We start from the raw sequence: 10319 nt of genomic DNA on the forward strand, positions 1-10319 counted from the left end.
TTGTTTCTCAAGTAAAGACATTTCTTGCTGTTCTGTGATAAGTTACACTAATTTTAAGGGCTAATTTTTAAAGGATATTTTCAAAAATGATTGTTTAATTCAGAATCTTTGTTACCTTTTACGTCCTGGTTACTTCGAGGTTCCACGTAAAATGCTGAAAATTAGGAAAGACAAAACAGATATCTGCATTTATTGAAACAAGAGATGAAAATAACACCCCAAATACAAGAAATAATATCAATTAATTTTATTTAAAACTGCAGATAAACTCTCAGAATTACAATCAAAACCCAAAACAGCAGTAGCTAAAACAACACTACATCCTGTATGTCTGATCAGTTTTTGTTGCATACACTGTAAAACAAAATACATTAAAAAGCAACAAAATACTATAATATTCAAAAATTGTAGTTATAATTTCAGACAATTTGGGCCATTTGATTTTCTTTTTATTAACGATTAACATATACATTCACATTTTTTCTGTAGCTTCTACTAGACATCTCTAGTTTTAAAAAACGAAAGAAATCAAAAAATATTTACCATTTTAAAAAAATTCTTAGTATACATATTTTTTCAAACAACAACGAATACTTAAATAATATGTTCTTCTGATCAAACTAAAATACAAACATCGTGCAATTTTACTGTCAAACACTGTAAAAGAACAAGAATAATAACATTTATTGAAATACAGATTATTGATGTGGACATCATTTACAGTTTTGGCTTGTTTTGTTGCAGTAACATGGAAATTAATACTTTTTCAGTGATTTTTTAGCAGTTATTTTATGTAGTTAAATAAAACAGAGTCTGTAAAATAACAGTAAATTGTTTTTGAAAAATGAGGTTAAAAACTTTATTTTTTACAGTGTACATACATGTACAAACACATCCCTAAACAATAACTCATCATTTTACTGGATTTTATGTGTCAGATCGGAAACTGTGACCTCCTAGTGTTTACATCGGTTGCCTAGCAACTGCAAAACCTAATGAAGTAACTTGTCATATTTCCACTTTGTTTCTAAACTAACAAGAAGGAACAGTGCTGTGTGCAGGGTTTATGCTAAGCTAAGCTAACTGGCTGCTGGATGTTGCTCCACAGGAATATTTACCTTTAAAACTGAAATCAGATTTGAAATTATAAAGTGTGTCAGTATATGTTCAGACATCTAACAGAGCCAGATTATGAGACCACAATACTGAAGATGTGTTGTATATGCAAATAGAAACGAATCACAAAAAATAATATGATCAGCATCAAGAAATACACAACAAACCTATTCCCTTGTCCAAATCAAACAGATTATCTGTGATGTGTAATAGAGCTTTTAATGGACATGCAATCCATTTCTGATTGGATCATATAGGATATCTTGCATGTTCTCGATCAATTCTTCATTTTGTGATCTCAACAATCATGATTTCCAGAGGAGCCACCTCCTTCTTTTCTGCGGCCAAACAAGGATCAAATATGGGGTAAATCCTGCCTGTAAATTTGCAGCCTGTGAAGGTGTAGATGTGAGTCTTGGCCAGCACGTTAAAGAAGGACACCTGCCTCTCTTCGTAATCCACAAACACTCCCACCCTCTGAGGAGGGAGCGACAACATTAAAGGGAAGGGATTTTTTGTTAATGCACAATACTTCCCTCCGTCCTGGTGACTGAGAGTCCACAGGCCGTTATCTGGGCAGGGAACGATGTGTTCGTTCCTCCTCAGGGAGCTGGAGGCGACTCCCAGCAGCCAGTTGGATTTCCCCTTCACCCCGACCTCCCAGTAGTGCCTGCCTGTGGAAAACGCCTGAGTCGCAACAGCAAAAGTGTCCTCTGTGAATCTCGCCATGCTCGTTGGAATTTTGTGCTTCTTTGGCGACTGCCTCACTTGTTTCCCATCTTCAGAGACGAGCAGCCAGGGCCCTGCTGTGTCGGCATCGATGGTGACGTCCACTGGACAGAATCAAAAATCCATCCATGAAGACTGCATTTCAGTCAAAGCTGATTAATAATCACATGGATACAGCTAACTTTGAAGCAAGGAGTGCTCAATAAAAATGACAAACCTGCATATTTCTGCAGTTTCTTGAGCTCTGTGGGGGGAGGACAGAATATAATAACCAAGATGACAGATGACGCTGCTGATGTTTTCAATAATGAATGACGGAGCGCATAAATGAACAAAAAAATAAATAAAAAATAGCTCGATATATCAAATCACCTCCTGTGACAACATAGTTTATCAGTCGTTTCATGTGCATTTTCATTAAATCAGCCTCCAGCCATCAAACTGTCAAACACATGGAGTCAGAAATATGAAGCAACCAGTATTTTTCATCTGTTCATTAATTCTGCTGTCATTTTTAAAAACCTCTTCTTAGGAAAATCAGCACAAACTGCCTAAGCAAAAGTCTGGTACTTCACATCTCTACTTTTTTACATCATCTGACCCGAAAGTATTTATATTTGATGAATGGACTGAAGTTTGCATTATACAGTACAGCATTTACTGCTAATGTGTCAAACTTACCAGTGACTTCCTGCTGTTTAATTTCCGTTTTGATGAACTCTTTAGCGCTAATCAAAGATGTTCGTATATAATCCAAAAAATCCACCTCATTAACTGGGATGCTTGGCCAGTTCTGAGTAGGTGGGAGTGTGTGGGCTTCACTGAAAGCCTGTAGAATCAGAGACAGAAACAATGTTGTGCTGAGCTTTTGTGAATAAAAAATTCTGATGGATATATAAGCCCACATTCTTTATATGTATAGATAACATCAGCCAACCTATACCGGGCTTTGCTTTTTTTAATGCTAGTGTGCTTTAAAATCAGGACAAGCTTCTTCTTCTTCCTCCTCTCCATAAGTGACATCCATCTCTGCATGAGTTCTTCGCACCCTTTCTGGTGAAAAAGCACGTTTTTAATCTTGTTAACATGCCCATATGGTGTTTTTTATACACTAAAAGACACAATATGAGCAAAATAAGCACGTGAGTATTTTTATCTCGAAGCTGCAGTGTACCAATGACTGTATAAATACATAGATTCAGACTTCTAGAGTGTAACAAACCTAAAGAACCTATCCTGTTGGCTTTCAGATCTTACATATCTGGCTGCAATAATACAACTTGCCATTGTGTGGTGTAGAGTAGTTTAACTGTGGTTAAGTCATTGGCGAGCTGGTGTGCTTGAGCTGTAAATGGCGGAGGAGTGTGTGCAGATAATTGTGTAGAATTACACTGAAGTCATTTTAAGACAAAAGGGGATTATTTCCAAGGAAAGAAAATGAGTTATTAGGACTTGCAACCAAACTGGAATCCACAATTCTGTCAGACGTCAGAAAAGAAGCTTGTGTTGAATCTCTGTAACTTTCAGAGCAACTATAAACATTTACATTTCTATATGGTTGGAACTAAATTAAAAAACTAGTTCAATATTTTGCCTAAAATTCTTATCTATGACTATGGGTTTTTTTCCACTTAAACCTGCATTGATTAGTTTTTAATCATATTGGCAACAAAAACAAGCTCTACACACAGATACTTTTGAGGTAATTCGGTGAGTTTATTAAAATCAAGTCTCTGGTCACCTGATGAACATACACTGATCCGCCTCAGCATTCAAACCACTGACAGGTGACAATGCAATGTTCTGCTGGGAAACCTTACATCCTGGCATTAATGTGGATGTTGTTTTGACATGTTCCATCCACCTGAATATTGCTGCAGACTAAACCAGTGTGACAATGTGCCCTACCACTCTATTAAAATAATCAGGAATGACTCGAGGAACACGACCAAAAGCACCAAGGCACTGACTCGACTTCCAAACTCCACCAGTGTTTTTCTGATTGAGCATCCATGATGTCCAACCCACCATACCCAAAGGATCCCTGTGTCAGACATTACAAGATCCCCCCAGGTACTATGTCCATGCCGGACCAGTCAGAGCTGTTTCAATGGCATGAGAGGAACCTACAAAGTATTAAACAGGTGGTTTTAATAGAATGAATGATTAGCGTATAGCCAGTGTTTCTTCTACTTTTAGCTCTGTTAGGGAAATATCTTGTTCCACTACATTCAAATGAAGGCAGATAATTTTGTCTCTTCATTGTTTGGTCCTGACCTGTCCAGGGTGTCTCCTGCCTTCACTTTAAGTCAGATGAGATAGATTCCAGCCCCCCCCCCCCCCCCCCCCCCCCCCCCCGTGACCCTAATGAGGACTGAGCGGCGTATAGATAATGGATGGATGTATTATTTGTTCTTGGGCAGGTAACACAAAGTGGATTCATGAATCAGATGCCTGCCGTGTCTGGAAACAACACTGTTTAAAGCAGTGACAATGACACAAAAAGCATCTGAAAGGATGTTGGCCATTATAATGCAAAAAATCACGCCCTCTACGATGTGAAAATGCTCAAACGTGATGGTGTACCGCAGTGCTGAGTAAAACTTCAGCTCTTTCCATTATGCAAATCCAGGGTCTAAGAATAGAGGTTGTCTTGTTGTTCTGACAGTGATGCTCTTTGAGTTAAGTAAATACAATCGACCTGACGTGTCTTGTTTCCTGGTGTGTAATGAGCATTATAGCCTTGCATGGCTGCATGCATCGCAATAGACTTTCAGACTTGTTATTGGCCTATATATGTCAAACCCGCTGATGCGTGCGCTGGTGTTGGCATACATCTACATACAGTCCTACATTCACATGGACAACCAGATTAGATGGTTGGTGCACTGACCTGCAGGAGACTGATGTGGTCTTCAATATGTGAGAGCTGCTGGAGCTCAACATTTTTCTTCTCCAGTTCATCGATCTCCTTCCTCAGCTCTGCGATGAGCTCCTCAAACCTCTTCTGCTCAGCGTCGTGTCTCACCTTGATCTCCTTCATCAGGTCTTTGTGGGTCTTTTGGATGGAATTCATCACGGATGTGAACACCTTAATGCTTGTCTCCATCTGTCTCTGTGCATTCTCCTAGAAATCAAGCACATAGAAAATGAAAACTAAGTCCTGTGTACATCAACACTGAGTAATGATAAACCATGAAAGCTGTGATTTCTAAGCCAACTGTGGAAGTTTTCAGTTTCATCCATCCATCCATTATCTATTCACTGTTCAGTTCTCATTAGAGTCGTGGGTGGCTAGAGTCTATCCCAGCTGACTTACTGTGAAGCCAGGGGACACCCTGGACAAGTCGCCAGTCTATCACAGGGCTACATATAGAGACAAACAATCACACTCACATTCACACCTACAGACAATTTAGAATCACCAGTTAACCTCAGCATGTTTTTGGACTGTGGGAGGAAGCCAGAGAACCTGTAGAAAACCTATGCATGCACAGGGAGAACATGGAAACTCCATGCAGAAACATCCCAGACCCAGGTGAAGACAGTTTGCTTCCAAATGCGTAGAAACCAGTTCTTAGTTTGTTTCAGCAATGTGATCAAAGTACGTGTTTTTAATTGTGCTGTCAACTGTGTCAACAGAAACACTAGAAATCAAGTAAAATCATGTGTAAAATGAAAACTGACAGCAAAAGCAACAACATAAAGTAAAAGTTCCACATAACTGCTTCAACTAGACTTTTCTCTGGTGTTGTTTAAACCTGTAAATATGCATTTTTTTCCCCGATAAATTGAGATTTATCGGGGAAAAAATGTAGCGGCACTTCAGAAATAATTCAGCCAAAATCTTACATCCCTGTCTAACACTAATTTGTTTTTTGCCTTTTCTTTGCCATTTTTAAAAATCTATTTTCTTTTGTAAATGAGGCTTTCTGGTTTCAGGACTGAGGGATTAATGAGGGCACATTGCAGACAGGTGTGTTTGAGTGGAGGCAGGTGTGCACAGCTGATAAATAGGAGGTGTTCAGCGCCATCTGTGACACTGAATTTCCTTTCTGTTGAGTTTAGAAGCATCTCTGACAGGGGCTGATAAGGGAAGTTTCTTTGCAGCCGTTCACATTTGGAACCCACATTAGTTTGTCTCATTGAGTGGTTGATTCCTTCAATCCTCTTCTGTCGATCCTGTATCATCAACTCCACTTCTCTCCCCCTCCTCTTAATCTGAATCTGGAAGGAAAACAAAAGCAGCAGTTGTAGTGAAAACACCAAATCAGACTTGCACGAGTGTGTAAGAAGCTGTCGGCTGTGTTAAGTTATACTTCTGTTTTGGAACATGCAAGTCTTTTTATGCTAGCTGCAGTCACAAACATACACGTCATGATGAAATCGGCTGAGACGGAAACCAAGCAACTGAACCCTAAAGGCCTGTTCACACCAGAGAGTGGCACTGCAAAATTAAACTGTCCTTACACCACATTTGGTTAGATGCTTGGTGACTGCTGGCATGATAGATGGCTAAACTATGTAGCTGGCAAGCAAACCTCCTTTTTTTATACCCCGTTTGGTATTTTCTTGTCAAGATTGTGCAAATGTTCAGAGTATTATTGCAAAAGGAAGGAAACATGTACAGAAATGAACATGTTTGCTGCATATTTCTGCAGTTCTGAATGCTGCTATCACCAGACCTTAAACCTCAAACCAAGCTTGGGAGTTTTAAAACTAGGTAACGGTTTTCTCCTTAGATTGTCAGGAGGGGTGAAACCTTGGTATACAGTGAACCTGACCTTACGCCTAACTCTAGATTCTCAACTTTTTTGCTTCTTGACCTCTTATTGTGTTGTGATTTGAAGCAATGCAGCAGATTTCCAAACAAACTGGGCTTTTAATCAAAAGTAAGGTTAGATTTAGAGGCTTTCAATTTGTCTGCAATCATTTTTGCTTTGTCGCCCTTTAAAATGAAACAAAATCTCAATTTTTACCATTTTTTGCTGTGACGCAACCTCTGCCGTCACAACTTGGTGCCTTCTGTGGTCGGTTTGAGCGCAGATCTGACAGATAAACCTCTCCTCCTCCTTGCAGAACAGCTCCAAGACCTTCTCGTGCTTCTTACATATTCTGTCCTCCAGGTTTCTAATCGGTTCAACAAGCTTATGTCTGCTCAGGGCTGCTGCTGTGTTGTGAGGCTCCAGGTGAATCTCACAGTAAGACGCCATACAAACCAGGCAGGACTTTTTGGCCTTCAGCTTCACATCTGTGCAGACGTCACACGGTACTTCGCCAGCTCTCGCCTCACTGCCTTTTCTGCTTACCAGCGGACTTGGAGTTGCACTTTTGAAGTGATTGACAACCTCTCTGAAGGAGTAGTTGATCCGAAGCTCGGGTCTCTTGTAAAACTTCTCCTTGCACAGGGGGCAGCAGCTCAGCTCTGAGGTGTCCCAGTAGCTCCCGATGCAGAGCTTGCAGAAGTTGTGTCCGCACGGAATCGAGACCGGGTCGGTGTAAGGCTCCAGACAGATGGAGCAGCAGAACTGGTGCACATCCAGTGGGTCTGCCATGTCCGAAATTACTGGGAAAGTAAAATAAAACGGCACAAAATGATTTCTAGAGATAATAGAAGAGTGTTTTCTGATTTGAATCTAAACTTTGGGGGAAATTTGATTTGTACTTTCTTTCCATCTCTTCCTCAATCAAACAGTTTTAATGGAATGTGGACAAGTAAATACTTCCACACTGATGGTATCAATAAACACCGGGGACAGTCATGAATGTTTCTAGGAGGAAATATCTTTGACTTTGACTCAATGAAAACTTATAATTCTGTATTTTAGTTTTACTTATCCACTTGATCGTTATTTGTTTTCTATTTACAGTGTAATAAAAGACAGATTACTCTAATATCCTACCATACCTTACATTTATGCTTTCATAAGCTGCAAGACATTCAATAGCAACTAAAAAACAGTCCCCATGTCTTTACAAGTATACTAAACCCCTTTTACAGAGTAGAAATTAAAACCTAATCCTGCCCACTACACTGACAGAATAAGATATCGAGACATACCTGTGCGGTTGTTGGTTGCTCTCTGAGGTATGACAGTAACTGGAGTATTAGAATCTGTGCCGGGACTTATGGGTGTAACTGTGATCTGTGATTGGTGCACTGTCTCATTAAAATTTGTATGTAGAACGAAGAACTAGTTGCACCTTTATTCATCCTCTTCCTTTCCGTTTTTGTTTCTAACAATAGCTGGGAATTTTTAGGGGGAGTTTGCAATTTGTTTTCCGTAAGTCAAGCTTCTCTGCATAAATTTATGGTAACTTTATTTATACACTTTTGTCTCGGAACAGCATCCAAGCATATTTTCAATTATCACTAATTTAACAATAGGTTGAAAGTTGGTTCAAGTTTATTTCAAAGGAATTTTAATTGGCATGTACTTAATTACCATACCTATGAAGACACACATTTTTAAACTTAGCAGTTTTAAAAAATTAAGTTGCTTCAATTAGATTCTTACTCCTTTAGCTCGTCCCCTTAAGACTATGTCCATCAGTTTAATTGTGCAACGGTCAGTAGAATTTGTTTTTGTAAAAGAAATGACACCTAAGAAGAGGGGATGTAAAATTTAGACCAATTTGCAACTTTAAAGGTTTATTGTTGTTCATGAATACAACTTTTCTTTTTGTGAAACCATAAGCAATTAAGTTGTGGGAAGGATTACTTTCTAAACACGTCCGCTATGTATTTAGCAAGCTAACGTGAGCTAACTGACAATAAATTACAATTACAACAAATGAAAACTTCTACCTGATAATGGAGGCGGATGAGAAATTGTAGGATTTATTCCCACTGTTGATATCTTTGACAACAGCTCGGCTTGAACTGTGATTAACAGACACAGGGAGAGTTTTCTTCCTGAAGGGTTTGAGAACAGCAGCAGCTTACTGGTTTTCAGAGTAAAACAGTCCAGATTGAAATAGCAGTAAAACCAGGGGTCACACAGTCATAGTGAACCATCTTTGCAGTATTTTGAGCTGAAAATATGAAAGATATACTGGTTTGCTTGGATTCATTTGCTGAAAAGGTTCACAGTATGGGACCTTTAGGCTGGTTTACTTCTGTTTATACCAAAAAGCAATATTATCAGGCACACATCATTTATTTTCTGAATAGTCGACATATCTGGATCAAACACAGGATCATGCACATTTCCCAAGTAACTCCAATGTGACAATTTCTCACCCAAAAAGTAATTGAGGGGGGAAAAAAAGAAGTTATTTCATTAGCATCATCAAAACAAATGAATTGCTTCGCACAATTGGACAATTAGCTAGCATCTGTACCCTTAAAAATACATTTTTGCTCTCCTGTATGTCTGACTATACTGGAAAGAGTTTAAACCACCTCTGTTCTGGGTTTGTTGTATCTAAAATAATGCTTATTTTGAGGTGACCGTTGGTTGTTGTATGGACAACACCTCTGTGTGGGTTCATGAATGACTGCAGTGTTGGGATTGTGAACGTTATGACGGGTGACTAACAACTGCTGTGGTTAATGGGGATCCAAATAACGAACAATAAACAATGATCTCATTTAAAACAGACTTATGATCCATTTTGATGAAGAAGTTCTTGACTAAAAACTTTATTTTCACATGGAAATGACCTTCTCTTTATGCAAATCTAATCTTGACATAAGCGCTGATGGTTGTCTAGGAGTGTTCTAGTTGTGTTCAAGTTTGCGGTGAAATAATTATCAATTAAAGGTGTGAGAAAATAAATTCCAGTAAAGTGTTTTGAATTAAAGACAGAATGTGAGTTTGAGGTTCGTTTCTTTTGAATATCAGCCACAGCTCTGTCTCATGTTTTGGTTTTGTTGTCAACCTACTGTTAGTCCACTGAATAATACATGTTACCTGCTTCGAACATCTCCTCTATGGCTGCTGTGATCTGATCTTCCAAACATTTGCCTTTCTCTTTTGGTCATTGGCTGTTCCTGAATAAACCCTCATTTGTGCTGGTGTTAGTTTGAGGTGTACTGATTGAAGGTGTGCAGGTTACAGATGGGATTTTTAAAATCTTATTTAGCAAGGTTTTGCACAACACTTTTCTATGAATCAAACACAAGCTGATTTAAGTATACATCTTAGAATTAGTTTTAACAAATGACTAAAGTGTCACATGTCAATATGTTTTGTTTTTTTGTTTTTTTACCTACTAGGGAAGAAACCCCAAACATTTCAGCCATGTGCTCATGACTAAAATAACACAGATTCAGACTTTCATACATAACAAAGCTAAAGCACCAATTTTGTCAAATTGCAATATGAGGCATTAAATCGCATTATTCTTTGGGAGTTTTCAGGTGAAAACAAATTACTGAATTACTCCAGTCTTGAATCTTGTCGTGTAGTGCAAAATAGCTTTACAGTGTTTGAACAGAGTTACAGGTGAGCTGGTGTGCTCGAGGTGCA

General features: G+C 38.8%; 1 protein-coding gene across 1 annotated transcript; it reads right to left on the reverse strand.

Moving 5' to 3' along the window:
• Positions 1-577: 577 nt before the first annotated feature.
• Positions 578-7408, reverse strand: LOC111576699 (E3 ubiquitin-protein ligase TRIM39-like). The gene is made up of 5 exons (XM_055007954.1): positions 6825-7408; positions 4739-4972; positions 2527-2674; positions 2063-2089; positions 578-1949 (listed from the first exon to the last, which is right to left on the reverse strand). Exons 1-5 carry the CDS (start codon positions 7398-7400, stop codon positions 1402-1404), a joined length of 1533 nt encoding a protein of 510 aa, XP_054863929.1. The 5' UTR covers positions 7401-7408; the 3' UTR covers positions 578-1401.
• Between the last annotated feature and the right edge of the window lie 2911 nt (positions 7409-10319).

This window comes from Amphiprion ocellaris, chromosome 23 (assembly GCF_022539595.1).
Source record: "Amphiprion ocellaris isolate individual 3 ecotype Okinawa chromosome 23, ASM2253959v1, whole genome shotgun sequence".
Classification (NCBI taxonomy): Eukaryota; Metazoa; Chordata; class Actinopteri; family Pomacentridae; genus Amphiprion; species Amphiprion ocellaris.